The following is a 16,651-nucleotide window of genomic DNA, read 5'->3' on the forward strand; positions in this document are numbered from 1 at the left end:
AAAGGTCTAATGCCATGTACCCATATATCTGTCATTATTCTATATCAGAGTATTTTCATTGTCCTAAAAATCTGGGTACTGCCAACTCACCTTTTACCCCCAATCCCTGGCAGCTGCTGATCTTTTTACCGTCTGTTTTTGCATTTCCAGAAATTGTATTCTATGTTGTCTTTTCAGATTAGCTTCTCAGGGATGTGCATTTCAGGTTCCTCTGTGTCTTTCACAGATTGATAGTTCATTTGTTTTTACTGCTGAATAATATTTCATTATTTGGAGTTTATCCATGCACTTATTAAAGGACATCTTGATCAATTCCAGGTTTTAGCTACTATGAGCCAAGTGGCTGTTAAGTATTCATGTGTGGGTTTTTATGTAGACCCAGCTTCAACTCCTTTGGATAAATACCAAGGAGCATGATTGTTGGATTATATGGGAAGAGTATGTTTAGTTTTGTAAGAAACAGCCTAAACTGTCTTCCAATACAGTTGTACCATTCTGCATTCCCCCCATCAGTGAATGAGAGTTCCTGTTGCTCCACATCCTCACCAGCATTTGATGTTGTCATTGTTCCAGATTTTGATTGCTCTAATAATTCTCGTAGATATGTAGTGGTATTTTGTTGTTTTAATTTGCATTTCCCTGAGGATAGATAATGAGCATCTTTTTATATGTTTATTTGTCATCTGTATGACATCTTTGGTGAGGTGTCTGTTAAGGTGTTTGACCCATTTTTTAATTGGTTGGTATTTTTTTTTATTGTTTAAACTTGTTTGTAAATGTTTTATAACAGTCTTCTATCAAATATGTCTTTTATAATATTCCAGTCTGTGGCATGTCTTTCATTCTCAATTGTGTAATCTCAGATATAGCTTTGTGTTTTATATTTAGATCTATCATCCATTTTGATTTAATAGTTGTGAAGGGTGTAAGGTCTGTGTCTAGAATCATTTTTTCACATGTTGATGTCCAGTTGTTCAGCACCATTTGTTGAAAAGGCTATTTTTACTCTTATATTTCTTTCGTTCATTTGTCAAAGTTCAATTAACTGTATTTATATAGTGGCATATTCATATACTACCCTCCCCCCCTAAATTTTATGGTGTAGATTATTGCTACTTTATAATCACACTGAACTTGACTATGAAAGTATCAGAATGTTTACTCAGTGTTGCAAGACGACAATGATAATTCATAATTTTTTTTCTTAATCTCATAAGTATTTTGCCCATTGATCTCTGGTTTTGGTGTAGTCATAATTTCATGCCCTTGAATCTGAACTGATGATTTGTAGTCATTCTGTTACCTTCAGAAAATGTTTATTTGAGCACCTTTCCATTGCCATTGTTCTAGGTACTGCAAACAAATAAAAGACTACAAGTTACTTGCTTTTGAGAAGTTCACAGTTGTGGGACTAATGTGTGCATGTATTTCAAATCCACTGTAAGAAGTACTACTTAAAGGCATTAATAAATGCTGTGTTGTAAAAGGAAGACATAATATTTTTTGAATGCCTTCTATGTTTCAGGCATATATTTATTAAAAATTATACCTAATGATGATTATTTCAAGATTTTTAAATGTGCAATGTATACTACTTTCATCTATCAGCTAGCCTGAGTGTATTAATATAGCCGTAAACATTATTTTTCCATTCCTGTTCTTGAATGCCTTTGCTTTTAAGGAACTGTTTTCTTCTGTTTTTCAAGGTGAAAGTTTAGTTTGATAAGCATATCCTATCTTGACAAAAATGCAGAAAGCCAGGAGCTTAGGAGATAAGCATAGAAGAAGAAATCTAAAAAAAGGAATTATTTTTCCTTGGTATGACTGTCAAAGGCATAGAATAAATGGGAACAAATAGAATAAAGGATAGAGTTTTGAGTTTTAAAGGATACAAGTTTTGAAACTTGTATAAATATAACATAACTTACTCATATATAAATATACATGGTCCTGACAAAAAGACTTTCTGGTAAAAGACTCTAAAGAAAGGAAAGGCGCTCCTGCTAAATGTTTAAAGGGCTTCTGTACTTCCAAAGTTAATTATTTGTCTTACTTGCCATTTCCCCATTTGGGAAAAGTAAAAAAAAGATCTGTAAGTTCCTAGAGCAGTCAACCTGATTTTCCCACTTGGCTTGGCTCTTCTTTTTTTCACATATGCCTCATTGTTTAACTGGCTCATTCAGTGGACAAATACTTACTGAGTGTTGGGGAAGACAGCCTCTCAGATGGCCCTCAGTGATCCCTGACATTCCATCATTGAACCCCTTGCAGGATCCCCTAGAGCATGGGCTGAATTTATTGATTTCCCTCTAATGAATAGAACACAGCAAGAATGATGGGATGCCACTTCCAAAATTAGGTGGCAGAAAGACTGTGGCTTCCTTTTGGGTGCTTTCATTCTCTCTTGGGTCACTCTTGGGGAATGTAGCTGCCATGAGGTAAGAGACCAAGGCTGCTAATAACCACGTGAATGAATATGGAAGTGGCTCTCCACCTGCCACCCAGCCAGCTTAGCAGATAAAAACACAGTCTTGGCCAGGGGTTTGATTGCAACCTCATGAGAGACCATAATCCAGAGGCACCGACCTAAGCCATACCAGATTCATGATATATAGAAATTATGGTATAACAAATGTTTTATATTCCAAATTTAGGTAATTTGCTGTTCAACAGTGGAGAATCAGTATCAGTTCCTCTGTGTGTCAGGAACTGTTCCCAGTGCTGGGTATATAGCATTACACAGAAAAAACCAACATCTCTGACCTTAGGGACCATCCATGCATTAGGGAAAGGTGGAAACTGGACAGTCAACAAAAATGATTAAGCCAAGACATGTGAAACGCTCATAAACACAAGGGCGAAGTGAACCCGGGAGGGACTCAGGAGCACAATGCGGCAGTCAGCTGCAGTTTAAGACAAGATGGTCCAAGGAGCCCTCACTAAGGAGGCAGTATTTGAGCAGAGACCTCAGGGAAGTCACGCAGCAACAGCTGGTCGTCAAAGGTAGGATGACCGGAGAGTGAGAAGTCCCGACGGGGAGCATGCTGGGAGTGCTTGAGGAACACAGGGAGGCCAGTGGGGGGTGACGTGGAATGAGAACGGAGAGCAACAGGAGATGAGGTCTGGCCACAGAGGTCACGGGAGAGTGGGGCTCGCTACAGTGAGAAGCCGTTGGAGAGTTGTGATTGGCCCCGGCAATTTAACAGGAGCGCTCTGCTGCTACACGGAAGATACCGCAGGACTTGGTGGTGGAAGCAAGGCAGCTCCCTCGAAGGTAACGCTCTCCAAGTAAAAGATGAGGGTGCTTCGGATCAGGGTGGTGCAGTGCAAGTGGTGAAAAATGGTCAGGCTCTGGATTTACTTGGAAGATAGGGCCAAAGGGCTTTGTGTTTCGTAGGGCAAATGTACCAGTGTGCTCCATGTTTTAGAATTATGTGATCATTTGGTTCTCTCAGGCTGTAAAGAGCGCCCCGCCCCCCCCTCCCCCCCAGTTCTGAAAGTCTGGTTACTTCAGTTAATGGGGTGTTAGAACAATAAGATTCAGCAGAGAATGAGTGAAAGGAAACCATCTCAGTGGTCAAAGCTTCATGATAGGTCATGACATGAAGGTGCGAACCTGCTCCTTCCGGCCCTCCTCGTCCCCCCGGACACACACACACACACACACACACACACACACACACACACATTCTCTATCACACGTATACATCTATTTGGTTGTGTACTGCTATGAGCCACTGCACAGGCATTGCCTGCCTTTGGCCACAGTACTAGTCCCTGGTCCCATCAGCTGTGGTCAGATGATGAAGGGATTTGCGGCCAAGCCGGTAACCTATTTTCAACAGGCCCCTCTGCCTGCTTCCTCAAAGGAGGATTGTGGATATAGCATTCACTTTGAATGCTGTGGTCTAGAAGTCCAAGAATTGGCCCTTAAGTGTTTGTCATTGTCATCCTATAACAGGGAACTCATGTTTCCTTCCAAAAGTCTATCATAGTCATCCAGGCTGCACATGAGTACTGGTGTGCATTAACCAGTTTCCTCCACTTACCTCTTCACATCCAGGCTTCCAAATAGATCTGAAAAAGAACGAAGAGAATTTATTTATTGTAATGTTACTCTGTAAGTTGTCTTTCCAGCCTTGTAAGTAAGTACTTTTATCACTATTAAACAGAGAAGAAAATCAAAGCTCCAGCAAGTTAAATAACTGCTCTAGTGTCTTAAGAGCTAGAAATGACGAAGTCAGGATTCACATATAAGCCTGCTCCCAAAATCTCATTGTCCACTCTCTCCCTTGCCTGAAAAATTTGCCTGCAAAAGCCCATTTGGGATGATTGTGATTGTTGGCTGGACTGATAACCTGAAAACTCATTCTCTGTTCATGCTTAGAAAATTATTTCAAATTGACTGAGGTGATAATTTAGTAAGAGATTGAAAATTGGCCAAGAAACCATGTGTGCAGTCCAATCAATAAAGGATAGGGCCTGTGCTGCCTGCTGCTGTTAGGCTCTTACCCTCCCACAGAATTGGGAGCGAGGGCTATTTCCTTGAATGTTTGGATTTCAGAGACTCAGCTTCCAGGTCCTTTAGGAGGCAGTTCTGGGTGGTAGAAGACTTACATCTCAGAGGAGCAGCAAAAGGGTTATAATTGTAAGCTTTCTAAAGTAACTGCTCTAAGAGAGGTTCTCAGGGGCCTTCAGCCTACCACCAGGTTTTGGCTGGAACAAACAGCAGATTCTACTTGGCAGCATCAAGTTTTCTGAGAAAGGCATTTGAAGAGGAACTGTAGGCACCCCAGAGATGGCATTAAGCTGCTAGATGTCATGCTAGAGTTTGGTCAGGTGTCTTAGTGAAGGACTTCAGACAGTGTCCTTTTGTGCTGAGAGTTTTTACAGTTCACATTCATGTAATTTTATCACAATGCAGTGTTTTTATGCTTGAAAGTCTTGTTTCTATGCATCAAAAATAATCATATAAAAAATTAACATTTTAAGTTTTTCTTGTGACCAGAGAGCTCTAAGAGTTTTTTAAAAATTCTGTATTGAGTTGTCTCAATGATTGTAGTATACATTTGATCAGAGCAGCATAGAAGTGGTAGTTTTTGATAAGTAAGTTAATCATAAAAAATGTAGTTAAATGTACCTCTTAATGAGATGGGTAGGGCTTTAAACATTTTTTTCATTAGTTTGTGTGCCTTTGAATGACTTACTGATGGCTAGATTGCATTCAACATCAATTCTTTCTACCTTACATTTTTATAGATATGAATATTTTAGAACCTTGTCCACAGTGGGTGGGGAAGGAGTTTTGTCAGGTGCCACTCATTCTTTGAGTGCTCTCCGAATTATGTGCCCAAAATCACATTTTTGATCTATTGTCAAAAATGATTTTTAATGATTTATCAACTGACAACTGTATTAGATCCTTCATAAATTTTCTTGAAAGAATTGGAAACCTTGCGATACACAGGAAAAAATTTCTTATCTATTCATTGAAATCCTGTCACACACCATTAATCTGAATTGTCCCTTTGGTGTTCTGGAGCTTTTTAGACCCCAGGACGATGTATCAGTCAGGTTCAGGAAGAATGTGAGGCATGTTTTGTGTTAGAAGGGGAATGGGAGCTGAGAAATAGAATAGGCTTGATGCCTTGACCCCCAGAATGTTCTCAAGATCAGTTTTAGGAAGAATAGTTGGAGTGAGTGAGAATTAGAAACGGATTGCCTTAAAGTTGCCTGCATCTGTATACCCCTTGAGAGTGCTTTGTATATTGGTGGCACAGCTACCCTAGTGTGCAGACCACTGGCTTCAAGGGAAATGTGTAAGCTTCCCAGCGTGGCACCCGAGGGGACCCCAGGCCTCCTTCACAGCTCTCCTCCTCCGCAGGTCAGTCTCTTGCCTGAACACACCAGACCTTCTGTGTACACCACCAAGGGCTTTCCTTCCCCTAGAACAGTGGTTCGCCAGGCATGGCACGGGGGTGAGACTGGAGGAGGAAGACCATCTAGCTTTCCTTGGCGGAGGGAGTGAGAAGAGCTATGGGGCATCAATCTTTTGGGACATTTTGATCTTTTTTAAGAAATGATTCTTCCTCTTTTCCCAACTATACTGCTGGCTTAGCTGCTCTGCACCCATCGCTCCAGTCCCCCAGGCTCCTTGAGGTTGTGAGCTCCTGTTTTTGCTGAGAGTGTATTATACTCTTCAGGCGTCTGGAGGGTAGACAAAGAGGAGAGCCAGGGCTGTAGAACATTCTGTTTTCTAACAGCCTTCGGAAGGTCCTTACGCTGCTCTCTGCCTGAAATCCACCCCGCCCCCATCTCCCCATGAATTCTTGCTCATCTCTCAGGGCTTGGTTCAGGTGTTGCCTTCCTTGTAGAGACTCTCTTGCCTAAGAGAGACCTTTTTCTTGGTGCACCCATATACTTAGTTTATATTATTATTACCTTTTATAAATATTTTTGTGTACGTTCTTCAGAGGTAGAGATTGTGTCTTGATTTATGTTTGTATCCCCCCTGCCAAGACCAGGCCTAGCGTGTGGTGAGTGTTGAAGTGTTTGTGCTTGAAAAGAAAGAGGAAGAGAAGTAGGAGCCCCAAAGGAGAAGACGTGCATCTGTCCTTTTAGTCCAAGCAATTTTTTGCCATCTCTAGAGTTTAGTGTTAAAGACATGATTAAAATAATTTGGCTCTTATTTTATATAAGATTTCCCTACTATTTTATATACTTGCTATTAGCTATGCAAACATATGCAAACCCTGAATTTTTTTCCCCTGACTTTGTAGGTAGCAACTGGGTTTTAAGTCACCTCCCATTTCCTAAAAGCCTTATCTTCAAAGTCATGCTGTGTTCATTTTAAAAAGAAAAAGAAGTATCTGTTTTTCAAGATTTATGAGCCTTAAGGTACCTGCATATGAGGAGAGCTGTCCTGCTGCATTTTGAATCAAGCCATTGCCTGCAAACCACAGTACTGATTGTGTCACTCATCTGCTTCAGACCCGGCCTTTCTGCCTTCCCAGGCGTGGCGGTGATGAAGAACGGCCCCAGCAGCCTGCTGTCCAGGCCCCCGTGGAGTAGCCACCGCTTCGGTTCTTCCTCATCTCATCAGGCCTTTACTTGCTGTCTGCATTCTAGCCACGCTGATTCACTCCCGGCTTCTCCACTTTCTCCTTTGACCTGGTAACCTCTTGGGATTCTTCCCCTCCTGTCTTCATGCCTCTCACTCCTGAGGACTCTCCCTAGGAATCATCCCCTTTAGCAAACCTTTCCTGACTCCTTTTGGGTCAAGTGCCCCTTCTAAGGCCTTCCCATAGCATCTTGTGTTTACCCTACTGCCATTCTGTAATGCTACTGCTGCTTTGTGCTTCTCTCTGTGTGTTTCCAACTGCACTTTGACATACGCAGGGATAGGGGCCTGATCTAACTTGGTCAGTGTCACCAGCACCCAGCCCAAGGCAGATGTACTGTGTGCAATTGCTGGATGTATAGTGAATGAATAAACTGAAAATCGTCATTGGTTTTCTGTCCTTGTGTCTCTTCCTGTATGACTCATGACCAGCAGGCCTGGCATCATCCTGGTGGCATATATCTGGTCCCAATTTTTTTCATTTCAAGTTTAAAATGTCCCTTTTCAATTTTAGTCTCCTAGGGTCCTTGTTACAGAAATAGGGTACTGCTGAGTCACTGATAAATTGGAGCCTTTTGGAGCATTCTGGACCATAGTTTCTAAGGACATGTTGAGAACGTCTCATGTCATTGTACTCTTAAAGGTTCTTTCCCCCCTTGTTGTATGTTGATCAGAGTTGTTTAGTAATTTAACAGCTATGCTCTGTTTGTCTGCAATGTGCTAGGCATTGATTTAGGTGCTAGGAATATAGAGATTTGAAAAGCACAGTTTCTACCTTGACGGATTCCACTGTTTGGTCAGGCACAGCCGGATGACTAGCCCCACCGCGTGGCCGGGTTTGGTGTGGGGAAGCTCAGTGTGCCTTAGAAGACCGGTGTGGTTTGTAACGCAGGGAGGGGATAATGTCAGGGGCGCTTCCAGAGGAGGGGACTCTGGACTCTGAATCTGGGAGTGCGGGCAAAGGAGGCTTGAGAAAGGAGGACATTTTTTATCAGATACCTGTGGTTTCATATTTTTCTTTGAAATAAGATTTCTCCTAGAGTGTGTTTTTAAATGGGGATTGAATATGACATTTCCATTTAATTGTCCTCAGTATTCAGGTTGTCTTCAGGGTCTTCTGAGTTCCTGTAGTTCAGATCCTGCAGCTAGACTGGCACTCAAGACCACTTAACAATTTATGCTCAGTTTGTCTTTCCAACTACAGCTTTTTAATATTGTGGTTTGGGGGTCAGTAAACTATGGCTAACAGGTCAGATTCAGCCCACTCCCTGTTTTGTGAAGCCCTTAGCCAAGACTGATTTTTACATCTTTATAAAGGGTTATAAAAACCAACCAAGCAAATGAAAGAGTGAGTAGCAGAGACAGTAACCTGCAATACCTGGCATATTTTCTCTCTGGTCTTTTATTACCCCTGAGAGGCCATAAAATGGATTTGAACAGAGAAGTGATGTGATCAGTTTTATGTTTTTGAAATATCACTTTGCTGTTGGGTAATGCTGGAGTAACCAGTTAGCCCCAGAATCACAGTGGGGCTTAACACAACAAAGGTTAATATTCCCTCATGCTCCTAATCCCGTAAGATTACAGAGGGCCCCATTCCACAGAGTCACTAAGGATCCAGGCTGAAGGAAGCTCTACCGTTCTGCACTGGTACCAGGTGGGACCAGCGTCCTCTTCAACTGCCATGGCTGGGAGAGAAGGGAGACTGGATAATGATACCTGTGGTTATTTATTGCCTTAGCTCAGAAATGACACATGTCATGTCTGCTCAGTTTCATTATTGACTACAAGGGGATTGGCAAATGCACTGGAGTCCACGGCATGCTTGTGGTTTGTGAGCACCGCTCTCTGCCGCACTGGGAGACCAGTAAGAATGAACCATTGCGAAGTGTGAGAAGTCATGGTGGCTTGGAGTGAAGTGGTGACTGTGACGGTGGTGGGAAGTGGGTGAGGCCTGGATCTATTTTGAAGGTAGACCCAGTAAGGTGTGGGGAAGTCATGGATGACTCCTGATTTTTTTTTCCTTTCCTATCAGCCTGTCTCCCATACTAAAAGTGATTTCTTTGAGTCTGGTTCACGTTTTTATCTCATTTTTTCCATAGGGCCTGCAAAATAGGTGCTCAGCACCTATTCATGGAGTGAGAGAACACTTTAGCTGCTTTATTTTACAAAATCCACATTTTTTAAAAAATAGCAATTACTAATTGCTGTCAAGGAATAGTTTTACAAAATCTTGGATTAGTTACTATAGTGATGATGTATATGAATGATGCTTTAATGCCATGGGCTTCAAAAAAGGTTAATATTAAAAATACTTTGTGGCTACTAAGGATAGTGGGGAAGCTGCTGTTTTTCACTCTGCTATATTTTGTCTTTTTTTCCTCTTTTTGTTCCTTGTATCATAGAAGAGTTTAAAGTTAATAACTCTACTAGGTATAAGTAATAAACATGTTTCTTAATCTCACCCTATTGTCTTTCAGCAATAAACCTGTTTTTACTAAGTAAAGAGGTAAAAGCTTAAACATCCAGTTTAGTAAAATGGTAAAATAAAGGCCCATACATCTTTTATGGTATTATTCTGGCTTATAGAGGTCGTGGCTCTCAAGAGCTTAGGGTTGTGATTAGGGAACTTGGGGTTGCATTTGCTTATACTCTATTTTCTTAGTAAGTGTTAGGTTATTTAGTTATTTTGAATCATTAAACATAAGGGGAAAAAAGTACTTTAACCTCCAGAAAAATTCACTCACTTCTTTTGGCGAATAGCAAGGTCTATGAAAGCCTAGAGTTCAGGGTGAGGCCTAAACTCAGTAATGCTGAAAAGACGACAGTCTACACTTATGTTAGGTGGTGAATTATGCACTTGGCTGTTGGAGCAGAAGACTGACTTGGTGGTGGACTGGCCGTAGAGGCTGAAGAAACAAAGGATACCAGTATGTCTTCTTATCTTGGTATTGAAACATAACTGGGAATTTGCCTCACAAAGAAGAGAGAAAGAGCATTTCACTGAGACAGCAAGGTACAGAGTGACACGGGGGAATGATGAAAGGCTGTATGTCTGGAACCCGGGGTGCGGGTTACAGTTACGCCGTAAGGTTGGAGGGTGAGCCCATGTCCAGTTTGTGCAAGTCCATGAGTACTACGCTGAGGAATTTGCGGAGCCTACAAAAAGGCTTTTCTGGAAGGGATTACGTGACGGATTCACTAGGGAGATAAAACACTAACAGATGGAAGATGGCCTGTGTATTCTATCAGCTGGTCAAATTAAAAGTTCAGCTTCCATTTATTGAGCACTTACTGTGGGAAGGCATTTGGCTGATTGTTTTACAAATTACCTAATTTCTTACATTAACATTGTATAGTAGATGACATTTTCCACATTTTACAGATGAAGGAACTAAAGCTTACAGCTGGTTATCAAGTTGGCCTGTCACCAAGGTGGTAAAAAACTAAACACAGGTTTTCTGAGTTTAGTGTTCTTCTAGCTTGTCAATCGTTCCAGGGGTGGTTCCTAATGGCAGGTTAAACCTTGGACCACGGATTACTTCTGGGCCTCTCCAAGGGCATACAGACCTGCTGTTTCTCCCGGGGTCCTGCTTCCTGCACATGCCGGCCCTGCCCTGCTCTCTGGCCAGTCTGTTGTTGAAACTCATCTGCACCCCACGGTAGGCTAGGAGAGAGTAAGTATTTGGCCAGATGGTACGTTTGTTCAGCGTTCAGTCCACATGTACTCTTATCATTCACTGTCAGAGCCTGTGGGAGGCAGAAATGACCAAGTGGAAGCTGTGTGGTGCTCGCTGGAAGGGGGCTGCTGGCTGGGAGCCCAGGGGTCTGAATGTGGGCTTCTCTCGTCACTCTCTTGATGAACCCGAGCATACCACGTCACCTCCCTGGGGCTCAGTTCTTCCGTCCTCCTAACGGGGAATGTAGGGAGGTCTGCTGAACTAAATCAAGTTCTACTATGTTGTATTTCTCAGTCACACAATTTATTTGGGGAAGAAGATACAGTAATGTAACACTTGCCAATCAGTGGTGATTTCTGATTTTTTTTATACTGTGGGTGCTTGGAGTAAGCAATCTGGCAAGAAGTGGGGGGGTGCAGACCTTGTTTTGAAGCTGTATTTGCATAGCACACGTAGTTACAATTCAATGGAAATAGTACTTTCTAAAGTTACCTTTTACCAACATTTGTGTGGGATTAAGGAGGTGTCAGCATTCTTAATTCTCTGTAGAGTGACTTGGAGGGAACAGGTAGGAAAGGATTGGGAGGCCAGCCTCTCAGTATGGTCACTGGTGCCGTGGATTGACTCCGATGCCTGTTTTTCAGCATAACTTGACATATGGTGACCAATTTTGAGAAATACCAGGAAAGATAAAATTTTGTTCTAGGATTCTTTGTTTTTACTTTTTATTTTTAAAATTGACTCAGTCCATGTAAGTATATAGTAAAAATGTGTTTGAGTAGTTGACAGGAGACTAAAATCCAGGATCCAAAGCAATTCATGTCAGCATAGCCTAAAAAGGCCCCAGTATGGCTAGAGGTGTGTCGTGCATCCATCAAAATGAGTTAAATTTACGCTCAATTCTGTATTCTTGAGCCAAGTGAGCATAATATTTTAGAAAGATATCACCCCCACATACTAACACAATTGCTGTCCCACACCAGGATTGAATGTATGGAATGAATGAGTGACTACTTTATTGCCTAAAAGTTAGAAAGTTGAGGACAAAATTACTCATAATCCAAACACCTTAACATAATAGTCACTAATATTTGTGTATATATATATTTTATCTTCATCTATATTTGCAGGTGTAGTTAAGATTTTAATGGAAGCATGATATATATATAGACAGTTGTATGATTGCAGATGCCTGAAATTTAACATTTTGTAAGTACTTTCCAAATTGCTACACTGTTTTTATAATTCTAAGTTTAGTAACTACATCATCTGTTTAGTGATTTATCATAAGCTAGTTACCATCTCTCTTATCAGGTAATTATTGATGGCTTTTGAGGTTTTATTTTCATAGTCTTGTGCCAGTTAAAATGTTGATGCTTATACTATTTTCTTCTTTTGAATTAACTTCTTTATAATAAATGATCAGAATGGCAAATTATAATTGTAGAAATGACTCATTTTTGCACTAAAACCAGTAATCTTTTTGAATATAAAAACACCTGCTTTTGATATTAGCATCTCAAAAAAAAATCTATATTTACTACTTTGATAGTGCAGATGGCACCATGCTGTTTTTCTTTTCTTCACAGAAAAAACTGGTATCATAAATGTCCTATTTCTTAAAGTTGTATTTATTAAAATTTTGATTTTTTTTCTCTGCCTTACTAATAATACCTTATTAAAGATGCCACCTATAATAATGTATGACTGGTTTGTCTCACTGTTATTCAATATCTTCTTTTTTTTTTTTTTCCTAAAGCTACCTGTGGAAACACGTAAAGAGATGACTACAAAGGCTATTAGGACAGTTAGAGATTTTATTGAGAAGCCAAGGAAAAGAAATTCCAAAGAAGACCTTCAGGAAGCCAGTGATTCTGAAATTACCTATGCAGATGCCTTGAATCATCTGGAGAAATCACTTGCTCACCTGGAAACCCTCAACCACACCTTCATCATTTCTCTGAAGAATAGTGAGCAGGTAGTGGAATGAAACTTTGTCTCTATGCTTGCCCACTCAGACAATATCAGAATATTCTTTCATTTATCCTTTAAAGCTGTATAAGCTAGTGGTTTGATAGGGTTTTCAGTCTTGCAGATATTCTTGAAAATGGGCCTCAAGGCTTTATCCTTTCAATCTCTTCATTATTTCTTGATTGTCAGTTTGTGTTCACTTCTTTAGAATGGATGTTAGGCCCCGAACTGCCATTGATACCCTGCTGAAGGAGGTGAGAGGTGGGAGGGGTGGGGAAGAGGGGCCTAGGGGAGCCGGGACGGGCACCGGGGACGAGGGTTGGTCACTAGAGCTGAGAAATCGGGTGGTGGTTTGCTGGCTCTGCTTCAAGCTGCTGTGTACTTTGTTCTCCAACTGAATAATGATAGATTTTTTCCCCCTTCTTTTCAGAAAAATTCAGGAATAGCCACCCATGCCTGCTTCAACAGTTTTTAAAAATTACGCAACATACTCATCCTGTTTTAATGTTGCTTATTTCCAAAATAGCTATTACTGATATGAATTTTTTGATGAGTAAAATTGTTCCAAGCTGGTTTCTACTGGGGACCCTCAGGGTGTCTCAGAAAGCACTCGTGAGGGTCAGCGCCCCTGCGCACCATGAGGTCGGGCTGGGAGTGGGAGCGTTGCCTGGGGGAGCCCTCTGTGGCCGCCAGAGCTTTTGTTCTGTCTGGCACACAGAACACAGCTGTGGGATTCTTAGATGTTCTTTATCATTACTGAAGAGTTGGCAAACCCATAAGTAAATAGGTTTCACATAGATGAAAGCCGTGTCTAGATACATAAATAAAAACCCATTTGCCCCTTGAATGCTATGGTAAATGAATCCATGAGTAGCCACTGACCTCGTCTTCTATTTTTCTTAGACCTTACATATTTATGGAACTTTATTCTTGGCTTGTAAAAAACAAAATCATGACTAAAAAAGACCAGTCAGTGTAGAGGAGTTCAGGTAATTAACAAATGGAAGACTTCCACACTTCTATGAGACACATAAATGCAAACCCCTCATGGAAAAAAAAAATGGGAAGAATTCAAAGTTGGATAGCAGTTTTATTTCATTTTGTATTTTTCAGTGCCTATTAGCTGGTCTAATGAATAACACTAAATAATAGTATGAGCAATTATAGAAGCCTTTGCAGGGAGCAAATTGGCTTTACTAATCCTGATTTTTGTCCTGCTGACATTTACAATGCTATAATCCGTAATTACAGGAACTAGGGTAAACTTTGAATCTTTAAGTAAAAATGATTTATACTTATCAGTATAAGAAGTTTTTAAATACTTGTCTGACTTATTTTTTTAATTGGACATACTATATTCAGATCCAGAGCGTTGTCTTTTCTGTCCGGAGTCAGCGTTGTCTTTCAATGACCAGAATAGTGTGCACGGCCAGACGGTTTGTAACAAAAACAGCCATTTGTTTTAATGAGGGCATGATTTAAAGGTGCCAAATGGCTATTTGCGAATGTCATTCTGTCAGAACAGAGAATGTCCCTTGTAGGATACCGTTCTGGTTCCTAAATTAAACATTATTTATTAAGGCACCTTTTGTAGCAAGTGCTGGAAATAACCTTCAGCCTCAGACATTTCTCCCTTTTAAGTTCAGGCCTTGATTTTAACTTCTTTAATTACATGCCTGGTGAAATACATATACTACGGTTAGTGCATACTGTGGAGCTTCATTTCCCCCTTGTCTCACTAGGGATACTAGTAATAGACCTGCCTAATTCTGAGGCATTTTTAAAAATAGAAGTTTCACAATGGAGAGAAAAATAAAACAAAATCTTGTGCCAAACTCCCACCTTGAACACTTACCAAACTTATAATCTCAGTTAATGTTTGCAAGAACCTGTTGTCTCATTTTTAACATACAATTTTACAGATAATGAAATTTGAGATCACTACATCCCACTAACTAATCTAATAAATGTTAAACTAAGGATTTGTGCTCAAGCCCAGGCTCTTACTAACCACGACATATTCTTCATGTGGTGGTGGTAGTGGTCATAGTGTATTTGGTTTGTGAATCTTCGACATATGTACACACAGACCCATTTAATTTCTATGTGATACTGAGGTATTGAATACCACGTCTTTGCAGGAAATGCTGCAGAAATACAGTCACCTCTATGATCTGTCCCGATCAGAAAAAGGGAAACTTCACAATCAAGCTGTGTCCATGTGCTTAGATGGTCAGCCTTTAAGAATGATTGAGCAGCTGCTACAGGTGGCTGTGGGCCCAGTTGGCATCTCACCCAAGGATGTCGTGCAAAGCGCAGTAATGAAAATAGTTTCTGCCCTGAGGTAAGCTAGAAAATAGTCATCCAGGAAAACTTGAAGGGTTATTTTGCCAATAATACTGCTTATTTCACAGTTGTTATGAAAGTAAAATATCATGTATGTAGAAGCATTTTATAAACTATGAAGTACTTCATGAAAGTTGGAGGATTATAAGATTTCTCAAAGTCATAAGATATCTTGAGAATGAAGAACCATGAAAATGTTTCATTATTGGTGTTGTGTGTAAAATATCAAGAAACAGGTACCTTCTGGTTAGAATGTCTCTCCCATCAAATTATCTCTGAAATAAGGGAAAGGCCAAAGTGGCAAGTGAAGTGGGTCGCTGAGTGTTAGACGTGTGGCTTCGGTGTGAGTTTTCAGAGCTCACTTTTTCTAATTCGCCTTCTTTGTGTCAGTGGGAAAATGGTTCCCACGAGTTTAGTTCGGAGTACACAAGGTGGGTCATACAGTGAAGAAGTTACACATCTGTTAAGTGTCTTAGGACATTACTTACCTGCAATTAATTGAGGAATCCTAGCTTTGTGGTGATATGCTGGTGTCTCTGTACGAATGCGTCTGGGAAGATCAGGAAAAAGAGGAAAGTCAAGCTAAGAAGAGAATATGGCATCGAGTGCTTTCTGTGAATAATGCAATTAGGCTAAAAGATTTAGTTGTGTTCAATTTATTCTCCTTTTAAGCATTCTTTGCAATTCTGTATTGCTCTTGAGGAACTTTCTGATGAAATGCATGTCAGTTTTCAGCAGCTGAACTGAAATCAAATGAGCCTTTATCGGTTTAATTACCCCTCCTACAGTTTTCACCTTCATGCTCTGAAGTAACTAGTAATTTTACAGAGAGAGAAATAAAATTTAAGTTTGTAGAAATAACATGTCATATTAATAAAGCTTTGTTCAATTACTAGCTTACTCTGCTTTGCTGTTGGGGGTGGTTGTAAGAGCCACTTTGCTCTTTCAAATGATGATGGATACTTGCTTGCCACATCTTGTACCTTTTGATTCACAGTTATCTTTATATTGTTTTCTTAAATCAAGATTTATGTAGAGCTCACAAAAGCAAATATTTTGAAAAATATTTGTGCTTTGGTGAATTTCACTTATTTCTGAAAAATTGCACATTTTATTAATATGTGATTTTTTTACATTTATAAAACTGACACAAATTGTACTTCTTTCTCCTTCCTTGCACCCTGTTCTACTACTAGAGATTTGGTTCTGAATAAGTGTTATACTTATCACTCAAAAGGTGTTCGGTAAATGTGAATTAGATCTTTTGGCAATGGAAAGAAAGAGAACTTCAGGAGTTTAGCTACCTCTTTTCCAAAGGAAAATAAATTGCTATTGACAACATCTGTAACATTTACCTTTTAGAAAGTTAGTAAAATTTAGTAGACATAAAATAACAAAGGCATGAAAATAACTGAATCCAGCAGATGATTTAAATCAGATAAATTATTCAGAAAACTCATAGACAACTTCTTTTTCCTCTGGTGCATTTTCAGAACTCACTGGAGTTCCACACATCCACATTTGTAACATGGGC

At 40.2% G+C, this 16,651-nt stretch overlaps 1 protein-coding gene across 2 annotated transcripts in view; it reads left to right on the forward strand.

Moving 5' to 3' along the window:
- The window catches only part of NBAS (NBAS subunit of NRZ tethering complex), a 331,046-nt gene that overhangs the window by 258,981 nt on the left and 55,414 nt on the right, over positions 1-16,651 (forward strand). For both annotated transcript variants that reach the window (XM_073216361.1, XM_037026472.2), the window contains exons 45-46: positions 12,560-12,778; positions 14,913-15,115. In XM_073216361.1, the coding sequence (XP_073072462.1) occupies positions 12,560-12,778; positions 14,913-15,115 (422 nt within the window). The remainder of the gene's footprint in view (positions 1-12,559; positions 12,779-14,912; positions 15,116-16,651) is intronic.

This window comes from Manis javanica, chromosome 1 (assembly GCF_040802235.1).
Source record: "Manis javanica isolate MJ-LG chromosome 1, MJ_LKY, whole genome shotgun sequence".
Lineage (NCBI taxonomy): Eukaryota > Metazoa > Chordata > Mammalia > Pholidota > Manidae > Manis > Manis javanica.